This window comes from Dendropsophus ebraccatus, chromosome 11 (assembly GCF_027789765.1).
Source record: "Dendropsophus ebraccatus isolate aDenEbr1 chromosome 11, aDenEbr1.pat, whole genome shotgun sequence".
Classification (NCBI taxonomy): Eukaryota; Metazoa; Chordata; class Amphibia; order Anura; family Hylidae; genus Dendropsophus; species Dendropsophus ebraccatus.
In genome coordinates this window covers 513461-528564 of record NC_091464.1, presented here as the reverse complement: position 1 = coordinate 528564, position 15104 = coordinate 513461, and the positions used below count along the sequence as shown (strand labels likewise).

General features: G+C 46.5%; 1 protein-coding gene across 3 annotated transcripts in view; it reads left to right on the top strand.

The window, feature by feature from the left end:
* The window catches only part of DCAF6 (DDB1 and CUL4 associated factor 6), a 413552-nt gene that overhangs the window by 106722 nt on the left and 291726 nt on the right, over positions 1-15104 (top strand). For all 3 annotated transcript variants that reach the window (XM_069944434.1, XM_069944435.1, XM_069944436.1), the window contains exon 7: positions 6586-6712. In XM_069944434.1, the coding sequence (XP_069800535.1) occupies positions 6586-6712 (127 nt within the window). The remainder of the gene's footprint in view (positions 1-6585; positions 6713-15104) is intronic.

The following is a 15104-nucleotide window of genomic DNA, read 5'->3' as shown; positions in this document are numbered from 1 at the left end:
ATACGCTGGTATATACCAGTATACAGGTGATGCTGCTGTAGTATACGCTGGTATATACCAGTATACGGGTGATGCTGCTGTAGTATACGCTGGTATATACCAGTATACGGGTGATGCTGCTGTAGTATACGCTGGTATATCTGAGTATACGGGTGATGCTGCTGTAGTATACGCTGGTATATCTGAGTATACGGGTGATGCTGCTGTAGTATACGCTGGTATATACCAGTATACAGGTGATGCTGCTGTAGTATACGCTAGTATATCTGAGTATACAGGTGATGCTGCTGTAGTATACGCTGGTATATACCAGTATACAGGTGATGCTGCTGCTGTAGTATACGCTGGTATATACCAGTATACAGGTGATGCTGCTGTAGTATACGCTGCTATATACCAGTATACAGGTGATGCTGCTGTAGTATACGCTGGTATATACCAGTATACAGGTGATGCTGCTGTAGTATACGCTAGTATATCTGAGTATACAGGTGATGCTGCTGTAGTATACGCTGGTATATACCAGTATACAGGTGATGCTGCTGTAGTATACGCTGGTATATACCAGTATACAGGTGATGCTGCTGTAGTATATACTGGTATATCTGAGTATACAGGTGATGCTGCTGTAGTATACGCTGGTATATCTGAGTATACAGGTGATGCTGCTGTAGTATATGCTAGTATATCTGAGTATACAGGTGATGCTGCTGTAGTATATGCTGGTATATCTGAGTATACAGGTGATGCTGCTGTAGTATACGCTGGTATATACCAGTATACAGGTGATGCTGCTGTAGTATACGCTGGTATATACTAGTATACAGGTGATGCTGCTGTAGTATACGCTGGTATATACCAGTATACAGGTGATGCTGCTGTAGTATACGCTGGTATATACCAGTATACAGGTGATGCTGCTGTAGTATACGCTGGTATATACCAGTATACGGGTGATGCTGCTGTAGTATACGCTGGTATATACCAGTATACAGGTGATGCTGCTGTAGTATACGCTGGTATATCTGAGTATACAGGTGATGCTGCTGTAGTATACGCTGGTATATCTGAGTATACAGGTGATGCTGCTGTAGTATATACTGGTATATCTGAGTATACAGGTGATGCTGCTGTAGTATACGCTGGTATATACCAGTATACAGGTGATGCTGCTGTAGTATACGCTGGTATATCTGAGTATACAGGTGATGCTGCTGTAGTATACGCTGGTATATACCAGTATACAGGTGATGCTGCTGTAGTATACGCTGGTATATACCAGTATACAGGTGATGCTGCTGCTGTAGTATACGCTGGTATATACCAGTAAACAGGTGATGCTGCTGTAGTATACGCTGGTATATACCAGTATACAGGTGATGCTGCTGTAGTATACGCTGGTATATCTGAGTATACAGGTGATGCTGCTGTAGTATATACTGGTATATCTGAGTATACAGGTGATGCTGCTGTAGTATACGCTGGTATATACCAGTATACAGGTGATGCTGCTGTAGTATACGCTGGTATATCTGAGTATACGGGTGATGCTGCTGTAGTATATGCTGGTATATACCAGTAAACAGGTGATGCTGCTGTAGTATACGCTGGTATATACCAGTATACAGGTGATGCTGCTGTAGTATACGCTGGTATATCTGAGTATACAGGTGATGCTGCTGCTGTAGTATACGCTGGTATATCTGAGTATACAGGTGATGCTGCTGTAGTATACGCTGGTATATACCAGTATACGGGTGATGCTGCTGTAGTATATACTGGTATATCTGAGTATACAGGTGATGCTGCTGCTGTAGTATACGCTGGTATATACCAGTATACAGGTGATGCTGCTGTAGTATACGCTGGTATATACCAGTATACAGGTGATGCTGCTGTAGTATACGCTGGTATATACCAGTATACAGGTGATGCTGCTGTAGTATACGCTGGTATATCTGAGTATACAGGTGATGCTGCTGTAGTATATGCTGGTATATACCAGTATACAGGTGATGCTGCTGTAGTATATGCTAGTATATCTGAGTATACAGGTGATGCTGCTGTAGTATACGCTGGTATATACCAGTATACAGGTGATGCTGCTGTAGTATACGCTGGTATATACCAGTATACAGGTGATGCTGCTGTAGTATACGCTGGTATATCTTGAGTATACAGGTGATGCTGCTGTAGTATATACTGGTATATCTGAGTATACAGGTGATGCTGCTGTAGTATACGCTGGTATATACCAGTATACAGGTGATGCTGCTGTAGTATACGCTGGTATATACCAGTATACGGGTGATGCTGCTGTAGTGTACGCTGGTATATCTGAGTATACAGGTGATGCTGCTGTAGTATACGCTAGTGTATCTGAGTATACAGGTGATGCTGCTGTAGTATACGCTGGTATATACCAGTATACAGGTGATGCTGCTGTAGTATATACTGGTATATCTGAGTATACAGGTGATGCTGCTGTAGTATATGCTGGTATATCTGAGTATACAGGTGATGCTGCTGTAGTATATACTGGTATATACTAGTATACAGGTGATGCTGCTGTAGTATACGCTAGTATATCTGAGTATACAGGTGATGCTGCTGTAGTATACGCTGGTATATACCAGTATACAGGTGATGCTGCTGTAGTATACGCTGGTATATCTGAGTATACAGGTGATGCTGCTGTAGTATACGCTGGTATATCTGAGTATACAGGTGATGCTGCTGTAGTATATGCTGGTATATCTGAGTATACAGGTGATGCTGCTGTAGTATACGCTGGTATATCTGAGTATACAGGTGATGCTGCTGTAGTATATACTGGTATATACCAGTATACAGGTGATGCTGCTGTAGTATACGCTGGTATATACCAGTATACAGGTGATGCTGCTGTAGTATACGCTGGTATATCTGAGTATACAGGTGATGCTGCTGTAGAATACGCTGGTATATACCAGTATACAGGTGATGCTGCTGTAGTATACGCTGGTATATACCAGTATACAGGTGATGCTGCTGTAGTATACGCTGGTATATATGGGTGATGCTGCTGTAGTATACGCTAGTATATAACAGTATACAGGTGATGCTGCTGCTGTAGTATACGCTGGTATATACCAGTATACAGGTGATGCTGCTGCTGTAGTATACGCCGGTATATACCAGTATACAGGTGATGCTGCTGCTGTATTATACGCTGGTATATACCAGTATACAGGTGATGCTGCTGCTGTAGTATACGCTGGTATATACCAGTATACAGGTGATGCTGCTGTAGAATACGCTGGTATATACTAGTATACAGGTGATGCTGCTGCTGTAGTATACGCTGGTATATACCAGTATACAGGTGATGCTGCTGTAGTATACGCTGGTATATACCAGTATACAGGTGATGCTGCTGTAGTATACGCTGGTATATACCAGTATACAGGTGATGCTGCTGTAGTATACGCTGGTATATACCAGTATACAGGTGATGCTGCTGTAGTATACGCTGGTATATCTGAGTATACAGGTGATGCTGCTGTAGTATACGCTGGTATATCTGAGTATACAGGTGATGCTGCTGTAGTATACGCTGGTATATACCAGTATACAGGTGATGCTGCTGCTGTAGTATACGCTGGTATATACCAGTATACAGGTGATGCTGCTGCTGTAGTATACGCTGGTATATCTGAGTATACAGGTGATGCTGCTGTAGTATACGCTAGTATATCTGAGTATACAGGTGATGCTGCTGCTGTAGTATACTCTGGTATATCTGAGTATACGGGTGATGCTGCTGTAGTATACGCTGGTATATACCAGTATACAGGTGATGCTGCTGCTGTATTATACGCTGGTATATACCAGTATACAGGTGATGCTGCTGTAGTATACGCTGGTATATGCCAGTATACAGGTGATGCTGCTTTAGTATATGCTGGTATATCTGAGTATACAGGTGATGCTGCTGTAGTATACGCTGGTATATACCAGTATACAGGTGATGCTGCTGTAGTATACGCTGGTATATCTGAGTATACAGGTGATGCTGCTGTAGTATACGCTGGTATATACCAGTATACAGGTTATGCTGCTGTAGTATACGCTGGTATATCTGAGTATACAGGTGATGCTGCTGTAGTATACGCTGGTATATACCAGTATACAGGTGATGCTGCTGTAGTATACGCTGGTATATCTGAGTATACAGGTGATGCTGCTGTAGTATATACTGGTATATACCAGTATACAGGTGATGCTGCTGTAGTATATGCTGGTATATGCCAGTATACAGGTGATGCTGCTGTAGTATATACTGGTATATACCAGTATACAGGTGATGCTGCTGTAGTATACGCTGGTATATACCAGTATACAGGTGATGCTGCTGTAGTATACGCTGGTATATCTGAGTATACAGGTGATGCTGCTGTAGTATACGCTGGTATATCTGAGTATACAGGTGATGCTGCTGTAGTATACGCTGGTATATCTGAGTATACAGGTGATGCTGCTGTAGTATACGCTGGTATATACCAGTATACAGGTGATGCTGCTGCTGTAGTATATACTAGTATATCTGAGTATACAGGTGATGCTGCTGTAGTATACGCTGGTATATACCAGTATACAGGTGATGCTGCTGTAGTATACGCTGGTATATACCAGTATACAGGTGATGATGCTGTAGTATACGCTGGTATATCTGAGTATACAGGTGATGCTGCTGTAGTATACGCTGGTATATACCAGTATACAGGTGATGCTGCTGTAGTATACGCTGGTATATCTGAGTATACAGGTGATGCTGCTGTAGTATATACTGGTATATACCAGTATACAGGTGATGCTGCTGTAGTATATGCTGGTATATGCCAGTATACAGGTGATGCTGCTGTAGTATATACTGGTATATACCAGTATACAGGTGATGCTGCTGTAGTATACGCTGGTATATACCAGTATACAGGTGATGCTGCTGTAGTATACGCTGGTATATCTGAGTATACAGGTGATGCTGCTGTAGTATACGCTGGTATATCTGAGTATACAGGTGATGCTGCTGTAGTATACACTGGTATATCTGAGTATACAGGTGATGCTGCTGTAGTATATACTGGTATATCTGAGTATACAGGTGATGCTGCTGTAGTATACGCTGGTATATCTGAGTATACGGGTGATGCTGCTGTAGTATACGCTGCTATATACCAGTATACAGGTGATGCTGCTGCTGTAGTATACGCTGGTGTATCTGAGTATACAGGTGATGCTGCTGCTGTAGTATACGCTGGTATATCTGAGTATACAGGTGATGCTGCTGTAGTATATGCTGGTATATACCAGTATACAGGTGATGCTGCTGTAGTATATGCTGGTATATAACAGTATACAGGTGATGCTGCTGCTGTAGTATACGCTGGTATATACCAGTATACAGGTGATGCTGCTGCTGTAGTATACGCTGGTATATACCAGTATACAGGTGATGCTGCTGTAGTATACCCTGGTATATCTGAGTATACAGGTGATGCTGCTGTAGTATACGCTGGTATATACCAGTATACAGGTGATGCTGCTGTAGTATACCCTGGTATATCTGAGTATACAGGTGATGCTGCTGTAGTATATGCTGGTATATACCAGTATACGGGTGATGCTGCTGTAGTATACGCTAGTATATCTGAGTATACAGGTGATGCTGCTGTAGTATATGCTGGTATATACCAGTATACAGGTGATGCTGCTGTAGTATATACTGGTATATCTGAGTATACAGGTGATGCTGCTGTAGTATACGCTGGTATATCTGAGTATACAGGTGATGCTGCTGTAGTATACGCTGGTATATACCAGTATACAGGTGATGCTGCTGTAGAATACGCTGGTATATACCAGTATACAGGTGATGCTGCTGTTGTAGTATACGCTGGTATATACCAGTATACAGGTGATGCTGCTGTAGTATATGCTGGTATATCTGAGTATACAGGTGATGCTGCTGTAGTATACGCTTATATATACCAGTATACAGGTGATGCTGCTGTAGTATACGCTGGTATATACCAGTATACAGGTGATGCTGCTGTAGTATACGCTGGTATATCTGAGTATACAGGTGATGCTGCTGTAGTATACGCTTATATATACCAGTATACAGGTGATGCTGCTGCTGTAGTATACGCTGGTATATACCAGTATACAGGTGATGCTGCTGTAGAATACGCTGGTATATACCAGTATACAGGTGATGCTGCTGCTGTAGTATACGCTGGTATATACCAGTATACAGGTGATGCTGCTGTAGTATACGCTGGTATATCTGAGTATACAGGTGATGCTGCTGCGCAGTGTCAGCCTGGGGAGTTCGGGGTATAAGAAGTATTACACTCTCTTGCTGACGGCCGCGGTCACACAACCCCTTTTATTTGGCTGTTTCACCTCGGTCTTATTTTGTACGCCCGTCATCTCATGCCCTAATGTCTGTGAAATGGGCAGAAAAGCAGCGGTGGCGGCTGAGGCGGTCGGTCGCTGACAGATATTTCACTGACATTGTTCTTCTTTCCTTTCTCTTCCTAGGATATTTTAATCCATTGCCGGCGAGCAGCGACAGCCATAACCGTCTGTCCTCCAGCACCGTATTATCTGGCTGTCGGATGTTCAGACAGTTCTGTGAGAATATACGACCGCCGCATGCTGGCAACAGGTATATAGGAGGGCTATCCTATAGGACAGTGCTGTCCATAACCTAGGACAGTGCTTCCCAACCTTTTCCCCCTCGGGGCGCCCCTACTAAATAATGTTCTACAAAATAAGAGAACTATCATACAGTGACTGACAGGTGACGTCTTCTTTGATCTGAGGCGTCACTTTCCCTTTTCCTCTCCATCCGGCCCAGACCTCCAGGATGATTCCTTCCAGATACGTTTCATCCCCTCAGAACCTGCGAGACAAACAATTTAGGCTCCGCACATTTCTAGCAACTTCCTTCCCTTCCTCCCTCCTGTCGGCTCCCAAAGTAACTGCACTGTGTGGGGTGCCCCTTGTATGTAGGATCCCCTGCTGTGCCCCCTGTATGTAGGATCCCCTGCTGTGCCCCCTGTATGTAGGATCCCCTGCTGTGCCCCCTGTATGTAGGATCCCCTGCTGTGCCCCCTGTGTGTAGGATCCCCTGCTGTGCCCCCTGTATTTAGGATCCCCTGCTGTGCCCCCTGTGTGTAGGATCCCCTGCTGTGCCCCCTGTATGTAGGATCCCCTGCTGTGCCCCCTGTATGTAGGATCCCCTGCTGTGCCCCCTGTATGTAGGATCCCCTGCTGTGCCCCCTGTATGTAGCTTCCCCTGCTGTGCCCCCTGTATGTAGGATCCCCTGCTGTGCCCCCTGTATGTAGGATCCCCTGCTGTGCCCCCTGTATGTAGGATCCCCTGCTGTGCCCCCTGTATGTAGGATCCCCTGCTGTGCCCCCTGTATGTAGGATCCCCCGCTGTGCCCCCTGTATGTAGGATCCCCTGCTGTGCCCCCTGTATGTAGCATCCCCCGCTGTACCCCCTGTATGTAGGATCCCCTGCTGTGCCCCCTGTATGTAGGATTCCCTGCTGTGCCCCCTGTATGTAGGATTCCCAGCTGTGCCCCCTGTATGTAGGATCCCCTGCTGTGCCCCCTGTATGTAGGATCCCCTGCTGTGCCCCCTGTATGTAGGATCCCCTGCTGTGCCCCCTGTATGTAGGATCCCCTGCTGTGCCCCCTGTATGTAGGATCCCCTGCTGTGCCCCCTGTATGTAGGATCCCCTGCTGTGCCCCCTGTATGTAGGATTCCCTGCTGTGCCCCCTGTATGTAGGATCCCCCGCTGTGCCCCCTGTATGTAGGATCCCCCGCTGTGCCCCCTGTATGTAGGATCCCCTGCTGTGCCCCCTGTATGTAGCATCCCCCGCTGTACCCCCTGTATGTAGGATCTCCTGCTGTGCCCCCTGTATGTAGGATCCCCCGCTGTGCCCCCTGTATGTAGGATCCCCTGCTGTACCCCCTGTATGTAGGATCCCCTGCTGTGCCCCCTGTATGTAGGATCCGCTGCTGTACCCCCTGTATGTAGGATCCCCTGCTGTGCCCCCTGTATGTAGGATCCCCTGCTGTGCCCCCTGTATGAAGGATTCCCTGCTGTGCCCCCTGTATGTAGGATCTCCTGCTGTGCCCCCTGTATGTAGGATCCCCTGCTGTGCCCCCTGTGTGTAGGATCCCCTGCTGTGCCCCCTGTGTGTAGGATCCCCTGCTGTGCCCCCTGTATGTAGGATCCCCTGCTGTGCCCCCTGTATGTAGGATCCCCTGCTGTGCCCCCTGTATGTAGGATCCCCCGCTGTGCCCCCTGTATGTAGGATCCCCCGCTGTGCCCCCTGTATGTAGGATCCCCCGCTGTGCCCCCTGTATGTAGGATCCCCCGCTGTGCCCCCTGTATGTAGGATCCCCCGCTGTGCCCCCTGTATGAAGGATTCCCTGCTGTGCCCCCTGTATGTAGGATTCCCCGCTGTGCCCCCTGTATGTAGGATCTCCTGCTGTGCCCCTTGTATGTAGGATCCCCTTCTGTGCCCCCTGTATGTAGGATCCGCTGCTGTGCCCCCTGTATGTAGGATCCCCTGCTGTGCCCCTTGTATGTAGGATCCCCTTCTGTGCCCCCTGTATGTATCATCCCCTGCTGTGCCCCCTGTATGTAGGATCCCCTGCTGTGCCCCCTGTATGTAGGATCCCCTGCTGTGCCCCCTGTATGTAGCTTCCCCTGCTGTGCCCCCTGTATGTAGGATCCCCTGCTGTGCCCCCTGTATGTAGGATCCCCTGCTGTGCCCCCTGTATGTAGGATCCCCTGCTGTGCCCCCTGTATGTAGGATCCCCTGCTGTGCCCCCTGTATGTAGGATCCTCTGCTGTGCCCCTTGTATGTAGGATCCTCTGCTGTGCCCCCTGTATGTAGGATCCCCTGCTGTGCCCCCTGTATGTAGGATCCCCTGCTGTGCCCCCTGTATGTAGGATCCTCTGCTGTGCCCCTTGTATGTAGGATCCTCTGCTGTGCCCCCTGTATGTAGGATTCCCTGCTGTTCCCCTTGTATGTAGGATCCCCTGCTGTGCCCCTTGTATGTAGGATCCCCTGCTGTGTCCCCTGTATGTAGGATCCCCTGCTGTGCCCCCATGAGCTAATAATGCCCCCAGAGGTGCCCCCATATACTAATAATGCCCCCAGAGGTGCCCATATATACTAATAATGCCCCCAGAGGTGCCCCCATATACTAATAATGCCCCTTGCTGTTCCCCCATATACTAATAATGCCCCCAGAGGTGCCCCCATATACTAATAATGCCCCCAGAGGTGCCCCCATGAACTAATAATGCCCCCAGAGGTGCCCCCATATACTAATAATGTCCCCAGAGGGGCTCCCATGAACTAATAATGCCCCCAGAGGTGCCCCATATACTAATAATGCCCCAAGAGGTGCCCCCATGAACTAATAATGCCCCCAGAGGTGCCCCCATGAACTAATAATGCCCCCAGAGGGGCTTCAATGAACTAATAATGCCCCCAGAGGTGCCCCCATGAACTAATAATGCCCCCAGAGGTGCCCCCATGAACTAATAATGCCCCCAGAGGTGCCCCCATGAACTAATAATGCCCCCAGAGGTGCCCCCATGAACTAATAATGCCCCCAGAGGTGCCCCCATGAACTAATAATGCCCCCAGAGGTGCCCCCATGAACTAATAATGCCCCCAGAGGTGCCCCCATATACTTATGCCCCCAGAGGTGCCCCCATGAACTAATAATGCCCCCAGAGGTACCCCCATGAGCTAATAATGCCCCCAGAGGTACCCCCATATACTAATAATGCCTCTGAGGTGCCCCCATGAACTAATAATGCCCCCAGAGGTGCCCCCATATACTAATAATGCCCCCAGAGGTGCCCCCATATACTAATAATGCCCCCAGAGGTACCCCCATATACTAATAATGCCCCCAGAGGTGCCCCCATATACTAATAATGCCCCCAGAGGTGCCCCCATATACTAATAATGCCCCCGAGGTGCCCCCAGTAGCTAATAATGCCCCCAGAGGTGCCCCCATGAGCTAATAATGCCCCCAGAGGCTCCCCCCATGAACTAATAATGCCCCCTGCTCTGCCCCTAAAAAAACCAAACATCCTACTCACCTAATCCGCGCTGTGTGGCTGCAGGCAGAAACTCTACTCCTCCTCCTCTTCTGGCTCCATCTTGCGAGCCGCAGGGACGGGACCTCCGGTAGGCGTGATGACGTCACATCCTCACGCCTCCCGGAGAGGTCACGTCCCGGCGTCCCAAAGGCTGCTGGTATGAAGTGCCGGCTGCCTATGGGAGGGAATATAGGAGCAGGATGCTGACACTTCCTGCTCCTACATTATGCTCACTGTGCGGGCGGAACATGAAAGTGATCTGTGCATCCCGAGAAGCTGCGCGTCCGCAGCTTCTCGGGATGCTTAGAGTGACAGCGCACATTTCCCACCGGGATCCCGCGGAACCCCTGGCGAGTTCTCCCGCCACACCAGTGTGCCGCGGCACCCCGTTTGGGAAACGCTGACGTAGGAGATTTATCATACCATTACATAGTTACTAGGAGATGGCTGGTACCATTACATAGTCACTAGGAGATGGCTGGTACCATTACATAGTCACTAGGAGATGGCTGGTACCATTACATAGTCACTAGGAGATGGCTGGTACCATTACATAGTCACTAGGAGATGGCTGGTACCATTACATAGTCACTAGGAGATGGCTGGTACCATTACATAGTCACTAGGAGATGGGTCGTACCATTACATAGTCACTAGGAGATGGCTGGTACCATTACATAGTCACTAGGAGATGGCTGGTACCATTACATAGTCACTAGGAGATGGCTGGTACCATTACATAGTCACTAGGAGATGGCTGGTACCATTACATAGTCACTAGGAGATGGCTGGTACCATTACCTAGTCACTAGGAGATGGCTGGTACCATTACATATCACTAGGAGATGGATCGTACCATTACATAGTCACTAGGAGATGGCTGGTACCATTACATATCACTAGGAGATGGATCGTACCATTACATAGTCACTAGGAGATGGATCATACCATTACATATTCCCTAGGAGATGGCTGGTACCATTACATATCACTAGGAGATGGCTGGTGCCATTACATAGTCACTAGGAGATGGCTGGTACCATTACATATCACTAGGAGATGGCTGGTACCATTACATATCACTAGGAGATGGCTGGTACCATTACATATCACTAGGAGATGGATCGTACCATTACATATCACTAGGAGATGGATCATACCATTACATATCACTAGGAGATGGCTGGTACCATTACATAGTCACTAGGAGATGGATCATACCATTACATATCGCTAGGAGATGGCTGGTACCATTACATAGTCACTAGGAGATGGCTGGTACCATTACATAGTCACTAGGAGATGGCTGGTACCATTACATAGTCACTAGGAGATGGCTGGTACCATTACATAGTCACTAGGAGATGGATCATACCATTACATAGTCACTAGGAGATGGCTGGTACCATTACATATCACTAGGAGATGGATCATACCATTACATATCGCTAGGAGATGGCTGGTACCATTACATAGTCACTAGGAGATGGCTGGTACCATTACATAGTCACTAGGAGATGGCTGGTACCATTACATAGTCACTAGGAGATGGCTGATACCATTACATATCACTAGGAGATGGCTGGTACCATTACATAGTCACTAGGAGATGGCTGGTACCATTACATAGTCACTAGGAGATGGCTGGTACCATTACATAGTCACTAGGAGATGGCTGGTACCATTACATATCACTAGGAGATGGCTGGTACCATTACATAGTCACTAGGAGATGGATCGTACCATTACATATCACTAGGAGATGGCTGGTACCATTACATAGTCACTAGGAGATGGCTGGTACCATTACATATCACTAGGAGATGGCTGGTACCATTACATATCACTAGGAGATGGCTGGTACCATTACATATCACTAGGAGATGATCGTACCATTACATATCACTAGGAGATGGCTGGTACCATTACATATCACTAGGAGATGGATCGTACCATTACATATCACTAGGAGATGGATCGTACCATTACATAGTCACTAGGAGATGGATCGTACCATTACATATCACTAGGAGATGGCTGGTACCATTACACATCACTAGGAGATGGGTCGTACCATTACATAGTCACTAGGAGATGGATCATACCATTACATATCACTAGGAGATGGCTGGTACCATTACATATCACTAGGAGATGGCTGGTACCATTACATATCACTAGGAGATGGATCGTACCATTACATATCACTAGGAGATGGCTGGTACCATTACATATCACTAGGAGATGGATCATACCATTACATAGTCACTAGGAGATGGCTGGTACCATTACATATCACTAGGAGATGGATCGTACCATTACATAGTCACTAGGAGATGGATCGTACCATTACACAATCACTAGGAGATGGATCGTACCATTACATATCACTAGGAGATGGCTGGTACCATTACATAGTCACTAGGAGATGGATCATACCATTACATATCACTAGGAGATGGCTGGTACCATTACATATCACTAGGAGATGGATCGTACCATTACATATCACTAGGAGATGGCTGGTACCATTACATATCACTAGGAGATGGATCGTACCATTACATATCACTAGGAGATGGCTGGTACCATTACATATCACTAGGAGATGGATTGTACCATTACATATCACTAGGAGATGGATCGTACCATTACATATCACTAGGAGATGGATCGTACCATTACATATCACTAGGAGATGGATCGTACCATTACATATCACTAGGAGATGGATCGTACCATTACATAGTCACTAGGAGATGGATCGTACCATTACATAGTCACTAGGAGATGGCTGGTACCATTACATAGTCACTAGGAGATGGCTGGTACCATTACATAGTCACTAGGAGATGGCTGGTACCATTACATAGTCACTAGGAGATGGCTGGTACCATTACATAGTCACTAGGAGATGGCTGGTACCATTACATAGTCACTAGGAGATGGCTGGTACCATTACATAGTCACTAGGAGATGGCTGGTACCATTACATATCACTAGGAGATGGATCGTACCATTACATAGTCACTAGGAGATGGCTGGTACCATTACATATCACTAGGAGATGGATCGTACCATTACATAGTCACTAGGAGATGGATCATACCATTACATATTCCCTAGGAGATGGCTGGTACCATTACATAGTCACTAGGAGATGGCTGGTACCATTACATATCACTAGGAGATGGATCATACCATTACATATCACTAGGAGATGGATCGTACCATTACATAGTCACTAGGAGATGGCTGGTACCATTACATATCACTAGGAGATGGCTGGTACCATTACATATCACTAGGAGATGGCTGGTACCATTACATATCACTAGGAGATGGATCGTACCATTACATATCACTAGGAGATGGATCATACCATTACATATCACTAGGAGATGGCTGGTACCATTACATAGTCACTAGGAGATGGATCATACCATTACATATCGCTAGGAGATGGCTGGTACCATTACATAGTCACTAGGAGATGGCTGGTACCATTACATAGTCACTAGGAGATGGCTGGTACCATTACATAGTCACTAGGAGATGGATCGTACCATTACATAGTCACTAGGAGATGGATCATACCATTACATAGTCACTAGGAGATGGCTGGTACCATTACATATCACTAGGAGATGGATCATACCATTACATATCAATAGGAGATGGCTGGTACCATTACATAGTCACTAGGAGATGGATCATACCATTACATATCGCTAGGAGATGGCTGGTACCATTACATAGTCACTAGGAGATGGCTGGTACCATTACATAGTCATTAGGAGATGGCTGGTACCATTACATAGTCACTAGGAGATGGCTGATACCATTACATATCACTAGGAGATGGCTGGTACCATTACATAGTCACTAGGAGATGGCTGGTACCATTACATAGTCACTAGGAGATGGCTGGTACCATTACATAGTCACTAGGAGATGGCTGGTACCATTACATAGTCACTAGGAGATGGCTGGTACCATTACATAGTCACTAGGAGATGGATCGTACCATTATATATCACTAGGAGATGGCTGGTACCATTACATAGTCACTAGGAGATGGATCGTACCATTACATATCACTAGGAGATGGCTGGTACCATTACATAGTCACTAGGAGATGGATCATACCATTACATAGTCACTAGGAGATGGCTGGTACCATTACATATCACTAGGAGATGGCTGGTACCATTACATATCACTAGGAGATGGCTGGTACCATTACATAGTCACTAGGAGATGGCTGGTACCATTACATAGTCACTAGGAGATGGCTGGTACCATTACATATCACTAGGAGATGGCTGGTACCATTACATAGTCACTAGGAGATGGATCGTACCATTACATAGTCACTAGGAGATGGCTGGTACCATTACATATCACTAGGAGATGGCTGGTACCATTACATAGTCACTAGGAGATGGCTGGTACCATTACATATCACTAGGAGATGGCTGGTACCATTACATAGTCACTAGGAGATGGCTGGTACCATTACATATCACTAGGAGATGGATCATACCATTACATAGTCACTAGGAGATGGCTGGTACCATTACATATCACTAGGAGATGGATCGTACCATTACATATCACTAGGAGATGGATCATACCATTACATAGTCACTAGGAGATGGCTGGTACCATTACATATCACTAGGAGATGGATCATACCATTACATATCACTAGGAGATGGCTGGTACCATTACATAGTCACTAGGAGATGGCTGGTACCATTACATATCACTAGGAGATTGCTGGTACCATTACATATCACTAGGAGATGGCTGGTACCATTACATATCACTAGGAGATGGCTGGTACCATTACATATCACTAGGAGATGGATCGTACCATTACATAGTCACTAGGAGATGGATGGTACCATTA